The sequence below is a fragment of the Orbicella faveolata genome, unplaced genomic scaffold (genome assembly GCF_042242905.1).
Source record: "Orbicella faveolata isolate gen_17 unplaced genomic scaffold, um_ofav_v1 contig_14, whole genome shotgun sequence".
In the NCBI taxonomy this organism is placed as follows: domain Eukaryota; kingdom Metazoa; phylum Cnidaria; class Anthozoa; order Scleractinia; family Merulinidae; genus Orbicella; species Orbicella faveolata.
The window spans coordinates 18,978,283-18,997,987 of record NW_028301541.1 but is presented as its reverse complement, the minus strand read 5'-3'; the positions used below and the strand labels follow the sequence as shown (position 1 = coordinate 18,997,987).

General features: G+C 39.6%; 1 protein-coding gene across 1 annotated transcript in view; it reads right to left on the bottom strand.

Moving 5' to 3' along the window:
* Positions 1–19,655, bottom strand: part of LOC110064527 (transient receptor potential cation channel subfamily A member 1-like) — a 29,124-nt gene extending 9,469 nt beyond the window's left edge. The window contains exons 1-19 of the mRNA XM_089286864.1: positions 18,275–19,655; positions 14,177–14,423; positions 13,367–13,451; positions 12,548–12,723; positions 11,889–11,996; positions 11,079–11,187; positions 10,866–10,963; positions 9,654–9,701; positions 9,038–9,223; positions 8,152–8,340; positions 7,590–7,676; positions 6,799–6,884; positions 5,960–6,121; positions 4,882–4,996; positions 3,633–3,802; positions 2,768–2,852; positions 2,042–2,098; positions 1,499–1,582; positions 90–160 (exon numbers count right to left, since the gene is read on the bottom strand). Of these exons, the coding sequence (XP_089142990.1) occupies positions 90–160; positions 1,499–1,582; positions 2,042–2,098; positions 2,768–2,852; positions 3,633–3,802; positions 4,882–4,996; positions 5,960–6,121; positions 6,799–6,884; positions 7,590–7,676; positions 8,152–8,340; positions 9,038–9,223; positions 9,654–9,701; positions 10,866–10,963; positions 11,079–11,187; positions 11,889–11,996; positions 12,548–12,723; positions 13,367–13,451; positions 14,177–14,371 (2,111 nt within the window). The 5' untranslated portion in view covers positions 14,372–14,423; positions 18,275–19,655. The remainder of the gene's footprint in view (positions 1–89; positions 161–1,498; positions 1,583–2,041; positions 2,099–2,767; positions 2,853–3,632; positions 3,803–4,881; positions 4,997–5,959; positions 6,122–6,798; positions 6,885–7,589; positions 7,677–8,151; positions 8,341–9,037; positions 9,224–9,653; positions 9,702–10,865; positions 10,964–11,078; positions 11,188–11,888; positions 11,997–12,547; positions 12,724–13,366; positions 13,452–14,176; positions 14,424–18,274) is intronic.
* Between the last annotated feature and the right edge of the window lie 50 nt (positions 19,656–19,705).

Sequence of the window (19,705 nt, the reverse complement as noted above, 5' to 3'; positions counted from 1 at the left end):
TTGTAAAATAAGAAAATATCGGGTAAACAAAGCCACTGCGATATATATTTTCCAACAGATAATAATTTACACTCAATATACATTCTTACCATTTCATATTTAATAATGTGAAACTGACAGGATGAGTCAGACAGCTCTCGCGTCGGTAACTTGCCATTGTCTTTAAAGATAAGAAACAAAAACACCAATTTAGAATTTCCTCCCCCCGGAGCCAAGAGAGGATGACGGGTTAGAAAGTTAATCCCCCATATAGGCCTAATTCTCGAGGTAAGCCAGCTGGGCTTTTACAAGTATGAAGAGTCACTTGCCCAACAAAATGAAACAAAGAGACAGAGAAGGAAGCTCTGAAGGCATGGAGACAGACCAACGTCAGACTACACCTGCACCCAGTGCGGGAGAGACTGTAACTCGCCAATCGGCCTGACAAGTCACACTCGACGCAGCACTAGTGCTAGTGTTAAAGCCAGAACTATCACCCAGAGCGCGTATCCATAATCTCGCGAGAATGACGGATGCCTATTATTATTAAGCCAACTGAGTTAATTTTTAGACATGCTACCCAGTTTTTCCGCGGATAATGTTACCATGCATATGAGTTTGGGTGGATATTTTCGTGGAGGGTGAAAATGCATTTAAAGCCACCTGAGCAGCATGCGTGTAAATTAAAGCTGCCAGCTGCTTAGCCACCGAGCTCAGGGAGGCTCGTGGGAACGATGCCACACAACTGATTTCGTTTCTATTGCTCAAGAAGGGCTGTTTGTCACTAGCCATAAGCACAAACAGAATATGAACACGCAGTAGGATGTTGAGAATTAGCGCCATTTGTTAGGGAAATTCAACAAAAATCTATTTTTTACAAGAATTCAAGAATTATGTGCCAGTGTAAAGAAAAAGCTCGAGGCTACTGTAGACCTTCGCTGGTGTTCTTAGCTAAAAAAAATCGTTTCTCTCCAATTTTATTTGATTATAGGAAACAATATCAGTCAGTACTGGTTCCAGTTACTTGGAGCATAGTCAGGAATTTTTCGTTTTTCGACATCGATCTGCAGTGCTCGCACTGTTAATTTACCAATGCGATATATATACAATAGCCTGCATTTGGCGCTAAAATATGCTCGGATATTTGTCCGCGGACATTATCTGCCCCGAGAAGCGAAACGTTTTCCGAGAGCGTAGCTCTCAGAAAACTGTGAGCTTCGAGGAACAGATAATGTCTAAGGACAAATATCCGAGCATATTTTCGCGCCAATTGGAGGCTATTGTCTTTATTATCCTTCAAATCTTTTTCGCAACACGCGCAGTTTTGAAAATTGGGGAATATTTTCTAATACTTCCCAGTTTTAGCTGGGGAATATTCGATCACGTGACGCGTTTAGACCAATCGCGCGCGAGCGAAAATATTTGATGGATTATAACCTACAGTATTGATCGCGCCCGACAAATCGGGCCGATGAGACGGTACGCGCAATATACTTAGTATTTTAAATTATATATTTACCTCAATAAGTTGCAGCGACTTTTTGTCAGCTTTAAGAGGTTCTCCAGGATGCTGGCCTTGAACTAAATTCAGGTCGTATTTTATCTGGAAAATATTTGTCACGATTTTTAAAGGAGTCAAACTAGTAATAAAATTTTAAAAGAATAGACCTTCTTACCGATGCGGCAGCCATTTTGATATACATTGATTTGAGAGACACTGTGGGATGTTCAGGGACCGAATTAGTATGTAGTTGCCCCTTAAGCGTCCCATAATACCTATCTGAAACAGTGGCATTCAAAATGGCTGCCGTATCGGTAAAAAGGTCTATGCAATCGCTTTTTTGTAAGATATTTCTGTTTTCTTCTTAATTTTGGCAAGAGAATCGCTTAAACATTTTGTTGTTGGATGTATATGTTATTCAGATTCGAGCAAAATTAGTAAAAATTTCAGGATGCTATATAAAGAAATAGTGATTTTCCATCTAACTCTATTTATTCACTATGCTTTGTCAAGTAAAAGGTCTTAGTTTACAGAGTTATATATTTGACTAAATGAGCCTACCATAAAGTTCTCAGAATCTCGGTCTCCTTTCTCTTCCATGCACTGATCCAAGAAGAACTATGAGAGAGACGTTTTAACGAATTTTTCAAAAGAGCAGCGTGAACGATTGAAGTTCAGTCCCTGAACTCTCCCTGAGGGGTGTAACCCAAGCGAGAAAAAAGAGAGACTCTCCCTTCTGGCGCCTGAGTTTCAAGAATTTAGGGACTGGACTACAGCCCACGTGGTCGAGTTCAGCTCCCGGGCTGGGTTAAAACAAATGTCCATACACGTGGTAGAATGGAAAGGTATGCTGTTAACGGCAAACGGCAAAAATAAACTCGTTTCCGTCTTTTGTCAGTTTTTTTTTTTTCTTTTTTTTTTGTACAGTAGAGTGAAAATATTTGTATTTGTGGTGAATAGCAGCAGAGGTTTTTCATTTATGTGCAAGTTAAAATACTTTAAAAAGTTGTCCTTCAGTAGCGTCAAATAGACGATTCGACTGAAGCCTTACTGCTTGGATTTAAAAGAACAACTGTAGCTCAAGGCCTCAGTTGAATCGTCTATTTGTGTTTGTGATGAATAGTAGGGGACGCTTTTCTGTTTTTGTGTGATTTATTTAAAGAACAGAACACAGAATCAGAGGTAATTTTTGCAGTTTGTCGTTTGTCGTAAGCGTTATTCTTGACCTCTCTTATAAAAGAAAACCTGAAGCTTGATTGTCACATCTTCCAGCGTTACGTCACTTACCACAGCTACTTCCGGCATCTTTCGAACCAAGGTTTGCATCACGGGTACCAACCCCGTTGAGCATTGGGACAAAACCTCCTGCCACCTGAAATTAATGTTATAAAAGAGAATCGCCCGACATGTATGACGAATCTATCCTAGTTTAGAAAATAAAGGTTCTTGTCCAGCAATAAACCACAATGACACCGCCATGGCTCCAATCTGGAGCTCTCAACTCGAGCCAAGTCCACTGTTCGTTTTACAAGCAGTATTCGACCCCGTCTAGGGCACGTTACCAGGCTACAATTTGTGAGCAGTTGTGGGATTACTAAACATATCAACAATAGTGGCCAAAGGTCCTTAGGACATTTGACAAACTACCAGCTGGTGGGGCATTATTTTGTGGAAAGTGTAAAGTCATAATTCAATTTTCCGAGCCCTGCAGTGTCCCAAGACTCTAGGATTGTAGTTCTACTTGCCAAGAATATTTTTCCGATGATGATGTGCGGTGAAGCATGGTGATCTAATGGCTTCCGCACTGGACTCGGGATAGGGAGGGCCGAGTTCGACCCCTGGTTCCCGGGGTCACTACATTCTTGTCTAGGGAAAGACAATTTACCCTCAGAACTGGAACATAATGCCCACTTCCATCCACGTATATAAATGGGTACTGTCGAATTTTTAAAATACTGGGGGCTAGTCCTGCAATGGATTAGCATCCGAATCAGAGAGGGAAGAAACACTGCTAGTCGCTAAATGGTACCAAAACAGTGATAAGTTCCGGCAAGAAGCGACACTTTCATTAGACGGGGATTTAACTTTAACCAATAGCCGTGAAGATTAATTTCGTAAAAGGCCAAAGAAGAAAGTAGATTTTAATACTGACCTTTCGTGTTTTGCTATAACTGTTGCAACTTCTCTGAATTCTGAAGCAACAGCAATGTCCAAAATATTTTTATTGTTTCCATTCATTTGAACAAGAGCTCTGGGATGTGACAGAAAATATTTCACCACGGCTGCGTGACCATTGATTGCTGCCAGGTGCATGGCTGTGTTCTGCAGAAAAAATAAAGTAAAATATCTTTTAACATCTAGATAACGTTTTCCTATTGAGCTCTATCTGATCAATGTCTTCATCTTTTGAGATGTCAATTTTTTTTTTATTATGTTGAAGGCGTATTTCTGAGATAGCACATGTTTAACATATTTCATTTCAATAGACCATATTCGTATTTTCGGTATCAGACTAGAACTAGTTTGAAGTGGGGGCTCATGCCGCTTTAACCTCAGTCGCAAGCTAGTTCCAGTCCATTACCGAGAATACGAATATGGTCTATTAAGAGAGTCAATGTAATTTAAGTTTTGTTAACTACAATCCATCTTAATCCCTTTCATTCGCCGCCATCTTAATTTCTCTGCGAATGTTGTTCACCGACTATTTGGTGTTTGTTTTTTTTTCTATCTTGGTAAACTATAATTTCCAGGCTTCCTTTAATTTGATGCAAAACATAGCAATTCATCGGGCATAGTCCTTATTACATGAAAAGTCACCCGCCAGAAAGCCTTTTGGTAAATTCGAAGATTGTCAAGACGTCAGACGGCACGTGTTTTTGGAAGGGGTTGTTACCAAATATCGCAGAGGTTATTTTTGAGATCTAGCATTTTGATGCAATATCCATAACAAAATTCCAACAATAGACTCTTGTTTAGTGCTAAATTTGAAGAGCTTTAGAACTGTCGTATTAGGGTCGTCCTCGCCCAGAACTTTCGTGGTTTGACACCTTGACAACCTGGCAGAATATGTTTAACCCTAATTTCATAATCTTGCAGCAAGTAATTCTTTTCCACGAAAAGCACGAATCCATTTGGATCACAGATATTTTTTCCTTTGGATTTTTGCAATGATAGTAGACAGTCATGACGGAGGTTTGATTATTTCAAAATGGCTGCTTCATTTGTTAATTCGTCTGTATTCCTTTACAGCAATTTTTAAGACTATAGTGATCTGGACGATCTGGACTGATTTGCGAATCACGCCTAACAACTTTGAAGGTATATATGGGTCTGCAAGGGATTAAAAAAATCAATAATTTTAGCTATTGTGTTTAGAGAATAGTCCATTCAAACGATTTTACCTTGTTTTTGTCTAAATCGTTAACACACTCCTCGTTCTTGTTTACGATTACTTCACAACAAGGCAACGACCCTTTAATGGCAGCTAAATGAAGTGGTGTACGTTCATTTTGATCTCTGGAAAAAAAAAAAAAAGAAAAAAGTCAACTTCCTCTTACATCCAGATGTCTCTGATAGTCAGGCCATAACAAAAGATTACCCGAATGTACCGCTTATGACCACGATTAGGCTGTTCAAAGCCGAGAATGGCAGAGTTGGAGAGGAAACATCTCGCGTGGAATGAGGCAAAGTGCACTGCACAAAATAGGGTTAGGTGGCGCGCTCTAGTTGAGGACCTATGTTCCATTAGAAACGAAGAGGAATAAGTAAGTAAGTAATTTATGGCCTGACCAAAAATTCGAAACCTATTTATGACCTGATCCTTAAATCAATGTTTCAGACCTGCGTTACAATTAGTTCCCTAGTTCAGACCAATGTTAACTTACCGTAAACATACTTTGTGAAGAGCTTTTGTTGATGGTCTCATCAATATATAATGATGAAAATGTAGCTTCTTCTTGGAAACATACCCATGTCAAGACTAGAGTGCGAAAACAATACCCTATTTATGACCAAAATGGCCAAATTCGATGCCTCATTCATGACTAAAACGGCTGAAAAACCATACCCTTTGGGGCCGCACATACCTATATAGCCCATATAAGAGAGTACCCCCTGGCGCTGAGTACATCGCAACTCTTACATTTACCCAAAAACGTACGGTAATATGTCAGATGGCGGTATTCTGTTGGCACCTTTCCTTTTCTTTTCTTAGTAGATAACTAAATTTGTTTTTTGTGGAAACATTTTCTTTTGGCAGCAACCCACTCGTCTTGACAGTGTTTGTCTCTTGCCTGAACTCGCTTTACTGACCGGTCAACAAGGGATCGATCAGAATTTGGCACTAACCGTATTGACAGAATTTAGCTAAATTTATCTGAATGAAACAAATTTGGCTCTCACAAGAACGGGCAGGTACTCAAAACACTGCTGACCATTGTGGCCAAGGCTCTTAAGTGTTTTAGCAAGCGTTATGTTTACCTGTCTATCGTCGCACCCATTCTAAGTAGTGCCTCAGTTGCGTGGTCGTGTCCTCCCGCACAGGCAAAGTGTAGCGCTGTCCTACCGCGATTGTTTCTCAAATTGATTATTTTCGCGTTTTGATTGTCCATAAGAGCTTCCACGATGTCTGTCCTTCCGTATCTGTCGAAGAAAACAGTAGAATGTTGAGATACTTCCAATTTGCACATTCAATTTCAGGTAAGTTCCATTATCATGGAGAGCCGTTTTCTTTAATGATTCAATTGGAAGCTTAAACGTTTTAGATACCATATAGACTTTGTTCAACAACAACAACAACAAGGAAAACAGGTCATCGCATGTTAGCCGAACACAGAACGTTGCGTACGATACGAACGAGCCAAAAATTATCTTTGAAATAATCTTCTTCGCTCGATGCAGCTCAAAACAGGTGATGAATGCGCCAAGAAGCCAAGCGAATTGCAAGCTTAGACCTTCCATCTCCACTTTCGGATTTCCTGCCCAACTCGGTGTGTGCATTAAGGCCGGACAGTCGAGATGCTTTTCTATGAAAATGCGCAATCAGTACTTTTAACAATCCTTAAAAGTGAGGAAAATATCCAAAGGCTTTTGTTCTTGGGCCATCGTAGTTTAACGAGGAATAAAACACAAATAGCGGTGATAAACATATTAAACTTACGCATTTTAATAACTTGACGTTTCGTATGCTACGCAACATCCATATTCCACTTTTGAAAATGTATGTTGCGTAGCATACGAAACGTCAAGTTATTAAAATGCGTAAGTTTAATATGTTTATCACCGCTATTTGTGTTTTATTCCTCGTGAAAATATCTAACCTTGATGCCACGTGAATTGGTGTGTCCATACTGTTTGATAATACACTTGAAGAAGCTCTGTTTTTGGCTACGAACAACTGAATATTCTGTGACAAACAAAATAATGTTAAAAAAATAAAGAAAAAATATTGCTATAACATTCAATTAACAGAATTGTTGAAACTGCTTTTTATATTATACATTGCGTTACATGTACTTCAATTCCCGGACGTGTATCCATTTAGTAAGTAACTGTCCTTAGCGTCAAGTTTAAAGCTGTAATGACCCTTATTAAATTCGAGCCCGAGGACATGTTTAGGAAAAATTCCATGACGGGTGGTATGATGGGGAAAAGAGAGAATGGAAGAAGTGGATAGCAGACCTTGTTTCCCATCGTCCCCCGTGTCGAGTAAAGTTCTCATAATCAGAAGATGACTCAGTCAAAGTTTAGCGGGGTGACTTCTTTCGTGAAACTGTGGCGTTGTGTCCCGATCGATCCACTGCTCGCCGCTTACTTTGTTCCTTAAATAATCGCGTGCTCATCTAAGAATCCCAGAGGAGGAGAAGTAGATACTAGGTTTTTTAAAGTTCTTTCTTGCATACATGGTTTGAATTAAAACAACAAGTCAAGTCTGATCTTTACGCATTTAGCACCCCCGTCAGGATGAAAAAATCACCCGCTTCAAATGACGGTGTGTCAGAATTGTCATTTCGCAGTTTAAATTTGTCGCAGTTTCTCGTTAGACGTAAAGAATAATTCAGATCATGCAATTAACAAAATTCGTGGTTCAATCAACAATTCAAATATGAACCTTCAGATCCCCTGTCTTGGCCGCATAGTGAACTGGAGAAAACCCATCATTGTCTTTCTCAGTGATGAGTGCAGCAGCTGTTGGGCTCTGGTTACAGGAAAAAATGAGGAAAACATGTTGTTCAGAGCAGTAACATAGAACATTCTTTGTCGTAAACGAGAAGGTGTTCAGGTAGAGATCAGTCATAGAATAAAAACACGGTTAGGAAAATACTGTGGAGTTGTCGAAACTGAACAAGACGGATTCTGATTTTGAACGGTTTGTGATAACTTCTTGCTATATTGCGGCCATTGTAATAACAGTATTACATTTGTGGTTGAAGTTTAATGCAAACCTCATGAGGGTTTATTGCGCTCTATTACTATGTTTCAAGAAAGAAAACGCTTTCAGTCGGAGAAGTTTGGAAATTTGCAGCCACTGTTAATAAAAAAATTCGCTGAGCATTAAAAAACCCTCCTTTACCATTTGGAACTGCCGAGGTCTCAACTTCATTTCTGTCACTCGGACATGGCAAAGTGTACATTCTTTGTCGATCATTACTACTATCACCATGACAACTCACCTGCAGCAAAGCTTCCATGGATTTGTGATCCCCTACTGCTGCATGAACCACTGATTTAAGCGTCACGTCTCGGATGGTCACGTCAGCACCGCGCTGCATAAGAAGCTTAACCATCGCGCCCGCACCATACTTTGCCGCCCTGAACAACGGCGAGCTGCGCTCATCATCCTTAGGATCCAGGACCGCTCCCTAGATTGATAAAATGATTTTGTTTCGTGGAATTATAGTAATAATAATGACTTTATTAGATAACACAATTACTGGTAAAACTAGTAGTTCTCATTGTGGTCCTTAAAATCTACCAAACAAATGCAATAACAAATTCAAATAGAAAAATACAAAGAAAAAATACAATTGAAAATTTATTAAAAATTTCTATTAATAACATAGTTGTCAATTCCAAAAGTCCAATCTTTGTCATCAACGTTGCGTTGATGACAATTAGAGGTAGATCGTTTTAGACAAAAGAATGCCAGTAAAAAAATACTGAAATGGGGAAAAGGCATCTTCGTTAGTTACGTTGTTTTATCATTGCGTTTTCTATAGGGCTTTTTTCAAAGTATTTTGCTTGTGATGGCATAATGAAGCGAGCACATGCAGCCCATATGGACACAACCCCTTAAGCGATTACTTTGCCCATTATTACATTATACGCCAAAAATAGGTAGCTGCAACTCCAAGTCCGAGCTGTTCGAAAGGTGAATAACGCTATCCACCGTATAAACCACTATCCAGTGAATAGCGCGATTTGTTTTGTTAACACTTATCCACTGGATAGCGATTTATCCAGTGGATAGCGTTGTAAAGCCTTTGAATGGCTGCGGCCTGACCTACACTGTTATCTGCGCCACCTTTTTATTATCTCTGCATGCAGAGTAATACCTACATTTTCCAACAGGAACTCGACAACGTGAGTGTGATTTTTGCCTGCAGCCATATGAAGCGGTGTCCGCCCTCTGCAGTCAACAAGTGTTATTCTACAGATTGCTGGGTCTTTACTGGTCAAGAACTGTACTATCGGCATAGATCCTTGTTCACAAGCCATGTGGAATGCTGTCACTTTGTCTGCTCTCTGTTGAATACACACAACACCTAGGCTTATTAGAAAGCTACAAAGTATGCTTTCAAATTTGGGAAATGATTGCTTGTATCTAAGGTCATTTACCCGTGTTTTGGGTTTAGTACCCCAGTTCCAAAGGATTTCTCTTTCCTATTAATTTTCAAATAAATTTGACGCACGTAAAGCTTTCTTACGTCACGAAAAGTAAGAAGAACGAAAACCTCTGTGACCAGGCTGGGGTACACGTTATTTTATGCAAAAAAACATTTTCAAATTAATCTAGTTTAACTAACTAAACAACGCTTCAGCTTAGCAAGCAAGCTTTACATGCTTCTTCTCATGTCGCCTTTGGACAGTTATTCACCGGTCAATAAAGCACTACACAAAATTTTTAATTCACTGGGAAATATTGTGGATGTTTTAACTTGAGAATGTACTTTACCCTTGGTTGTCTTATACGAACTCCATACTGTGCGCATATCTCCACCACCTGAAACAAGAAATGCAAGGATCGAGGCTACCACAATTTCTTCGTGAGATAAAGAAAGAGCAGGTCAACCCGAATGCTCTATAATCGGTGAATTCACTCTCCGTATAAAAAAAATCACTTTATTTAAGTGTCGAAGAGTTTAGCACTGCTGTACTAATTGTGGACTTTGCAATAAGCAAACAGACATTGTAAATTAACAGAAACTTAGGCTTCGCTTTCACAATAGAAGGGCATTCTGTCCCTGATCCTATAGGGGAATCCTTGTTTACAATATTTGCCTCATTAGCATAAGCAATTCAGTTTCTGATGGAGCCACAAATAAATCAGTTCTGAATATTGAAAGTACGTAGTACGATTAACTCTGCAAACAAATATGAGCCTGATGTATTGAATACTTTTTGTGCAACACGGGTTTAAAAACTCAAAATTTTACAACGAATGTATGAGCTCATTAGCGCTTTTGCCACCCAGAAATTTTGCAGGTTTTGAAAGACAATATCGCCTTAAATATTACACTCAAAGAGTTAAAAATTTCACCATGCATTAAGTTTCGCTAGCTCTTTAGCTGCCTGGAGTCAATTCACATCTGACAAGTTTCCTTCTGTACGCAAAGCCGTATGCAAATGAGCAAAAATGCAAACGATGGTGTCAGAATGAATCCCCCTATATTGTGGTCAGGTTGGCGTTTTACCAGTTTACGTTTTACGGATGTAAACTCCAAATTGTGGAGTAATTGAATACGTTTTTAGGTTAAACAATGGGCAATAGTACCTTTAAAAGAGCTTCGTCACAGTTTGTGCATCTTTACAAGTTTAGCCTAATTTTTTCAAGTTCGTCGTTTGTAATCCGTGTTAATTGTCTCTACTCTTAACCATCCTTGTTCTTTTATGGTTCATTTTTATCGTGGGTGTTTTCGTAGTAAACTACATGTATACTATTTTCAGGTTTCCTTGATCTTAAAGGTAATTTCGTACATGGCCAAAATAACCCAAAACTCCGCGACTGAGCTCCTTTAAGGGAAACTGTTGGCAATCATGTACCTTTTGAATGCTATGTGGAGTGGGTTGAAAGGAAAAGACTGTAGCCTTCTTATATATATATTTTTTTGAGTCAACGTTAATCGTTGCAAGTTTGGTGAAATGGAATTCAAACATCCTGGCTTACCCCCAACACGCCGCTGTTCACAGCCAGGTGAAGAAGAGAGCTGCCATCAATATCGACATTGTACATAAATTCCTCCACGGAACCTGCCTTTTCTTTTGCTATTATAAGCAATCAAATAATAAATAGTTAATGACTGACTGCAAGGGCATTTTGCAGTGTTATCAAGAAATCCATGCGAATTAACGTTCAAGTTGGGTTTGCAGGAAAACTTACCAGTCTGTAGCAGATATTGAGCCGACTTCTTTGCTCCTCTTTCCATTGCTCGACCCACAGGTGTCATTTGTTCGATATCCATTGGTGATAAAGTGGCACCGTTCTCTACCTGCATGAGCAGTTACCAAACAAAACAATTGTAGCTAAATACTATAACGTCCAAACTAGCACCGACACAAGTTCAGTGTAAACATTTTAATTTGATGCATGTTTGTACGGTTTTATAATTTATGCCCTAACTTGTAGTTGTTAGCATTAAAATGCCAATGCAAGCCCTTGGACACTGGCTTCCTCTCCACTCTCAGCGGAAACCTACGTTAACATGTTTCATATGTTCAGGATTGAAACCATGTGGTAATGTCCATCGTGCCCAGAATAGACAGTGTCGATCTTGATTTACACAATATAATTAATGTACCGCCCTTTTCGTTCATTGCTTGAATGTATTTATTTAACTGAAGATGCTTATAACGCAGTCAAGGCAAGAAATTGGGGGGGGGGGGGGGGGGCGGGAAGTACCTCGTTAGGATTTAGCCACTGTCGAATGGTACCTAGAAACTCGCACCTCTCGGAAATTTGTGATCCGATCTCGAAATCATTGAGGCCTTTATTAGGAGTTGAGAAGTTTCGTTTTTGGGGGTTTCTGTGCATTATTCGGGCTAAAAATCGATCTTGGATTTCCAAACAAGGGTCTCGGCCTAAAAGGGCAGCATTAGTTAACACTAGTCTACAGTCTGCAGTCCACAGACCACGTTCCGCACTGACCGCGAGCAGTACATACAATTCCTATTTGATTGCCGGCTGGCTTACCAAAATCTTGCAGATGTCAGCATTGTCCATCTCGGCAGCAAGATGCAGAGGAGTGGCCGAGTTACGTCCCAAGGCATTGATGTCGCACTTACCTTGCTGGATAAGAGTCTGAGTGGAGAAGGCAAATAAAGCGAGTATGACTTTTATTATCTTATTATTCCCTGAACGGTATCGACATGTGATTGGCAGGCCTGAAATCCTGGTTTTTGTCCATTTCACTCCTACTCCTATGTTTGGGCTAAATTAAAATCAATCTTGAATGCCACAAATGTAATTAGACAGTATACCTAATGTAATGGTTCAGCTTTTGGGAAACGTTTCTTTTGCAACACATTTAAAGCTAAATTAAAAGGGATAAGCAGCCCTCCCTTTCTCCCAGACCCTTCCCATTCTCAATGTTTTCTTCAACCATAACTTCTGCATTGTATTGGTAACAGTCAGAAACGGTATTCAAATGGTGAGGCAGTCAACGTGTGAAATTATTTATTTGTGGCATTTCCCAGGGGCGCAATGGCCGCATGGTCACTTAGCTTGTATGCAGACTTAACTATTCCCCAGGGCACAAAAGAGTTATCTGCACTAAACTGGCGATTTAAATGAACCATCCTACTCCAAGATTGTAGCAGAAGGTGTAAAGTGCTGTTAGAAGGTCTACCCACCTGTACCAGTCTTTCACTTCCAACTCGGATGGCTGTGTGTATAACGGAGTCGCCTGCATCATCAGTAATGGTGACGTCAGCACCGCTTTCCAACAATTTGTTTACGATACTGTACTGACTGGAGAGGATGGCTGTGTGAAGAGGTGTCTTACCAGAGTTGTCTTGGCGGTTGATATCTATAAAGAACGCATGTGAAAAATAAAGCGCCACGAGTAAGTACCAAGTCAGATATCAAGACATTTTATCATTTTGCAACATCAGAATTATCTACGCATAATAAGAAAACCTTGGAAAACTGAATAAGTTAGTTAAGAGAAAAACATGTTAGGAAACAAAGTGAAAATGAGGGGCAAAGCTGCTTAAATAAGGATGGCCAAGAATGGAACCGAGAAAGGGGCAAAACTACTTCTTAAGTTTAAAAATAATAAGGTTGAAGATGGCGGCTTATTAACGGACGCGGATAAATAAGCTTATAAGCACGCTCTATAAATGTCTGCCATACCCGACGATTGGAGGCGCGGTGGCCTCATGGTTAGTGCTCTCGCACCCAGATCGAGGGGTACCGGTTCGAGCCCTGGCCGGGTGTTGTGTTCTTGGGCAAGACACTTTACTCTCACAATGCCTCTCTCCACCCAGGTGTATAAATGAGTACCGGCAAATTTAATGCTGGGGATAACCCTGCGATGGACTAGCATCCCATCCAAAGTGGAATAGAAATACTCCTAGTCCCTTCATGCTGCTGAAACCGGAGATAAGCGCCGACCCGATGGGTCACTTGACCCGTATGCATACTTTACCCTTTTTATACCAGACGCTCACCATTTCCTCTAGTAATAAATTTGTCGGCTTCTTCTTGGTTTCCGGAAAGAATGAGTTGATGTAGTTTGTCTGATTTAGAGCTTTTCTATAGTGCAAAAAAAAAAAAAGTAAAATTCAAACCTCTGCTATTTTACGTCGACATAAGTTTCATGCACACAAGAAGTCTTAGTCGATAGGTTTTGCTCATTTAATTTATCGCATGAGGTTGGCGGTCTTAGTCTTGTCATCTATCCCCAAAAGTAGATGGGTCTACCTTGAGTAAACTTGGTATAACCACTGACTTTACTAGCCGTGTAAGATCAAGCCCGTATGAGAAGGTGTGCTCCCCGATATGGGCTATATGTGCATGTTCGGCCCCAAAGGGTATGTTATTTTTTAGCCGTTTTAGTCAGAAATAGGATATCGATTTTGGCCATTTTGGTCTCAAATAGGGAATGGTTTTTGCACTCTAGTCTTGAAGAAGGTATGCTTTTTTAAAAAAGCTATCCTAGCTGATGAAAGCATATAAACATTGCCTTTAGCATTGGCCTGAACAAAGGAACTAATCATAAAGCAGGCCTAGAAGAGTGTATTGATCTAAGGGTCAGGTGTTAAATAGGGTATCGAATTTTGGTCAGGTCATAGATTTGGTAGGGAAAATCACACGTTTTGGTCTTAAGAAGGGTAAAGATTTTGGGATGCGGGCCGCACACCCTAATCCAATTTTTCTGGGAGTCCCCACCCCCTCACCCCCCGAGTAGGTAGGTGGGAAATATTGTTTTAATCTTGCGCAGGAATGATCTCCATTTACGATTTCCTCATTTAACTTACAACAGACTCGTCTCGATCCTGACCCTCCTCTTCGTCCTCAGGTCGTAATGTAATCGATCCCATTGACATTGTGCTAGCAGCACGTGATAACTTCCGATGTCTTGTTCGATCGACAGCGCCCTTGTTAAACACAACTAACGGGTGTTCGTCCCCCGGGGCCTCCTGAAACTGAACTTGCTTCCTCGGGCTCGCCATCTGGAATTCTTAGCTCAGTTCTTTGTGTGTTTTCAGCATTCAAACAGGAATTCTGAAAAACAACAGAGAGTTTTCTTTTATTGAGTAAAGCAAAAAATTCAATCGAAGCAGGGTAATGACAGTAGTAGCAAATAACTCTCCAATAAGCATTTTTTTTTTTCATTCTTTTTTGCTTCTACAATTATGTATCTATCATTATTGATTTTATGGCAAGCTTTAACCTTTGGTTAAGTCAGTAATAAGCGTTAAAGGGGGTCTATTACCTCAAGCATTTCTGCTTTTTTATAGACTCTACATCACTTTTGATTTTAAAGCCTGTTTGTACGAATATTGAAGATATATTAAATATAAAAGTGATGGAAGTAATAAAGTTGAAGTTTAAATTAGCTCTCTAATTTCCAAAAGCCCTTGATAGCACGAACGATATGAAAAGTTTTGGCTTTTCTCGATGAAAAAGAAGGAAACTTGGAAAGTCTGGTAGCCAACGGTTAAATGTGTTCATTTGAAATTTTTAAAAGTAGTTCTTACTTAGCTATACATTCTTTTTCTGTTTCGTCTTATTTTTCTTGTCATTTTGTTATAAATTTGTCTTGTAGCCAGAGATGGCAGTAGGGGAAGAGTGGAAAAGTGCCTCATTTTTTCAATACTCTATCAGCGTTGTGTTGTTTCCAAAAGCCCTCAGCTCTATTTAAAATCGTGTGAAGAGGAAACTAGATCATAGCAAAGAGTGTAAGGGGAACGTCTAGCTTTTGTTTACGGTGGTCCAGATCAGAGTACTGAGGTCATCTTATGCATGGTGCTAGAAACACAAGAATTATTCTTACTCTGTCAAAAGATCATTCGCCAACAACAGTCCTTCTCAAGACCATTCTCCGTACACTTATTGGAAAATAGATTCTCTTTCTCTTAAATCTTTTGCTTATTGTATGACTTGGTCTAACATGCGATACTGGTAAACACGTCTCTCAAAGAGACAAGCTAAATTCAGATCAGAGCTCAGATCTAATTTGAATGTTAACAGCTGTTTATCTTGCTCCAATTGTGACGTTTTTTTATCCGTGTGTGTAAAATAAACCCCGAAAATGCGGCCATAGGCTAAGCATGAATTTTCAAGTGCGTAAACTGACCGCTGCATCACTCGAGGTTATTGACTTCGCTTTTCTACATCGTGCGGATGGAGTGTTTCTCAGCAATATCTACTAAGTGCATAGATGTTGCAAACAGCATTCATGACTGCGAGAGTGATGCTCACAAGATCGTTACTTACCGGGCACTAGGAATATTGCATTGGAAATTCCAAAACTTCCCTGTTGCTCCGATTCTATTCGCTTTGCTCGCAAATGGGAAAGCGATGATTGATTTTTGGCTTAAAATACATAAAATTGAAAGTTCGAGCTAAAATCTTGTAGTGTCTGCTAAAACAGAGTTAGACTACTCCGACATTGAAAACCTCAAGCCCCCTAGTCGTATTCCGGGGGAAGAACTCTGTGAATATTTGGGTAGGGGTGTGCGCTGGGACACTGAAACCGTTATTCTATACAAGACCACGATCAGCTTGATTTTGCAACCCTATTCTAGGCTAGGCACCAGAAATCCCTACCCAATTCCTAATTTTCCATGCAGAAATTTTATCACTATCGTAGTCTAACAGACGCCAACAAAACCAATATCTCACAAAGTCACTTCCAAGTTTCAGTATCTTTTGCAGGCTGGGATCCCCTGGTATAAAACCCCATTTTAGACTAAATTATTTATCCACTTAACACTTTGCTGGTAACTTATATCCTATGCTAGATCAAACAGTCTGATTTCTATGCCCTATCCCATACTAAACTGCCTGAAAACCATACCCTTCACAACTGCACATACCCATATAGCTTATAGTGGGAGTACTCCCCCCCCCCCCCCATCCCCTGTGGTCATTTTATTCAATTATAGACCGCATAGGCAATATCAGTGAATTCCATCAGTGCAGTCAGGTAAACTAATGCCCTGAATTCGGGTTAAGCTCAAAAAAGTCAACTGCTCGTTATGTATATAGCTTTTGTTATTTTTGAGCTATTTTTGTTGTCATGGCAAGGAAAAGGCTAGAAGATGAGAGGAGGGCTCGGAAAATCTCGATCATCAGTCTCTATCCACGTTGTCTATGTATGCGCGGAGATTTTTTAAACCTCTACAATTGTACGTCATATTGAATATCCTCTGCTGAATGAAATTATTGTTTTTCTTTTCTGTCGACATGGAAATCAAACAACGCAAACATTTTTGGATATCGATGTTTTATCTGTGTCAACATACATTGTTTGGGCATTTTAAACTTAACTGAATAATGGTCAGGGATCTGTGCCAAGATTCCATTCGTCTGTAAAGATGAGGCCCCTTCCACACTAAGTCGGTGGAATTTAAAAACGCAACAATCAACGGCTATTTTACATTTGCGTTCGAGAAAAACTCGCTCGGGGAACTCAAATGATAATCGTAACTACGTTGATTTCAAAAAGCTCCGTTTTCAGAATGTTTTCCGTCCACGCGAAAACGAAAAACCGGCGTTTTCAAATTCCTTTGGTTTGAAGAGCGTTTTCGAAAAGCTCCGTTTTTGTGACGCATTAATGTGGTCGGTAGGCCAAAGTGTCGAAATAAAGCTGCGTTTTCAAATTTCTCCTGCATACTGTGGACGCTGCCTCAGAAATTCAGTAAGTGTCGGACTTCAAGTTGTAGGAATAGTATATTAACACGTTATTTGCATTTGTGGAATGTTCAATTCATTATTCATTCAGGCTCAAGGGCGCCGCAATAAAGACCTTTGAAAACGATACAGTTCATCACAAATGGTTGAATGCTTATTTTATAAGCAAAAGGCTGTGAGAATGAGAGACAGGCATCATGCTGGAACTACTCGTACAAAATTATACATTAGTCAAGTCAAACTTTCAACAATAGTTTCATACATCTCTCTGAAAAGAAGATTCAAAATGGTGTGCTAATTATGGACTAAAACGACCTTGCGTGCATGCCTCAGGAAATAGATTTTTGCACGCACATTGTTAATAAAAACATGCTGATAGTTACTATTTTTAAATCAAATGAAAAACAATTGTTGAGCATGTTTGAGTATTTCGGTTCTTTTTTATTTTAAAACTGGAATAGTAACCATCACTCCTTAGCGCGAAACAGAATTTCGTATTACGAAGGGATATAATTGAATTGAGAGCTTTTGCCAAATAGCACCTTAAAATGTCGTAATTAACCTGCATGCTTCGCAGGCCATTAAACTTGACCGCCGTTTTACAGAATAGCTAGAAGTAAAGCATAAAAGTGAATGATTTTATGCAATACTGTACATGAATGACGCTGGTATTTATGTATTGTATCCAAGCATCATTACAAGAGTAACAATTTTAAGTGATTACTCCAATCTGTAGAATATTAGGTGGTCTTCGAATCATCTGATGTCCTAATGACGTGCATTTTCCTTGATGCAAACAATCTAATCATTTTACTGTTCCAGGTAGAATTGCCGTAATTTGTTGATTTCCTGCCATGCTTTGTAGAAGTATTCTAGTATTAAGAAAACTTGTGCACGCGGTCTCAACACTCGGTTTTCCTTCGTTCTTTGTTTAAAGACCGCTACACACAATGATAAGCCCATCAATCGCCCCTTGTATTGTCATGTATCATTACATATTTGGCGTGAAACTTTGATTTTCAGTCTACACAGATAACGGTTCATGTTTAAACTAGGATAATTGTTAACAAAAAGATCAGACGACACAAACCAAATTGCTAAACATTTAACTTCTCCAAGTCATGACATTTTATGCACAACTTCCACTGTGACGCAACTAACAAAGATTAGATGTTGTTACCTCCGCACTAGATCGCCCTTTAAATGAGTTTACTTGCCTTTTTGAGTTAATATCCGTTTCGGAAAACACCGCCACAAACAGACAGATAAAACTTTTAGCCCCAACTTTTGCAGCATTGCTGATGCAGCTTCATTTCAATAAAGGGGTCTTTAGCAAAACAATAGGTGATTCGCATGGCGACCTCATTTGAATACAACATCCAGAATATATCACTTTTTCTTTTTCTTATGCTAATTGGGACAATTGGTTCTTATTCCCCAGAGCGACTTCAAAATTTAAATACGAAAGGGAAAACGAAATTAATTGTGGTCGTGCAAGTCTGCTATTTAAAGTGTGTTTCTGTCGAGGAACCATCGGCTGATTGTTGCTCCGAGGAAATTTGATGTTCTTTAAAAGAAATATTTGCCCGAGATGCGAAGATTCCAGAGCAAATATGTTAGTTTTAATTAAGAACATCAAATTTCCAAGAGGCAACTATCAGACCGATAGTTCCGAGACATTAACACTCTATTGTCTTTACTGTTCACCGCCGTCAATTTTCTTCCGGACGCCAGTTTAAAAATAGGTCTGCAATGCGTACTTTTGGGCTTATGGTTACTTTTATTCATTAGGTTGAAGTGCTGTAGTCTTACCAGTAGGAAATTACTAGAAAGGTAAAAGTACAATAATAAATGAGATTCGTGCTCGGAACGTGCTTGAGCCTGCTGTTTTAACTACCCAGCACTTCCGCACGAACCGATTTAGTCAATATTTTCTCCACAAGTAGTATAGTTGTTAGTGAGGCGGAGAGGAGAAGATAACTCTAGTGGCTTGAGAGCGAAGGCTATGAGTTCAACTCTTAGTGAGACCGGCAGCTTTTACCTTTCCGATGCACTGTGTTGAATTAATAGCTGTAATGCCTCACAATTACTTCATTATTACAGGGGGATTCAGTCAGGGAATCGGAAGTCAGATGGAAGGTTCGGCGGTTCGAATCCTGGTGTGGGCAGTTCTTTCTTCTTCTTCTTCTTCTTCTTCTTCTTCTTCTTCTTCTTCTTCTTCTTCTTCTTCTTCTTCTTCTTCTTCTCCGAGCAACTAAGGGATGGATTGTGTTTATAAAAATAGGTACCCAGTGGGTAAATGAGTCTACGGTGCACGGAGTTATTACGCAATTGGATTGTCTAAGGAAAATCCAATATCTTACTCCTAAATCCAAAACGGATTTTGCGTTTGTTTTCTAAACCGATTAATGCAAGATCTCTCGGATCATGGTGTGTCAAAGGAACCGAAAAAACCACTCTGGGCAAGGATTCTTCAGTTCCGTGGATGCACCATGATCCGAGTGAACTTGGATTGATCTGTTTAGTGAAGAAACGCAAAATCCGTTTTCGGATTCTTTCGGATTTAAGAATCCAATCTTGGATTTTCTTAAAGAAACGCACCCTAGAATAAGCAATGGTTTTCGCTTTTTTGCCACCAATAAAACTTA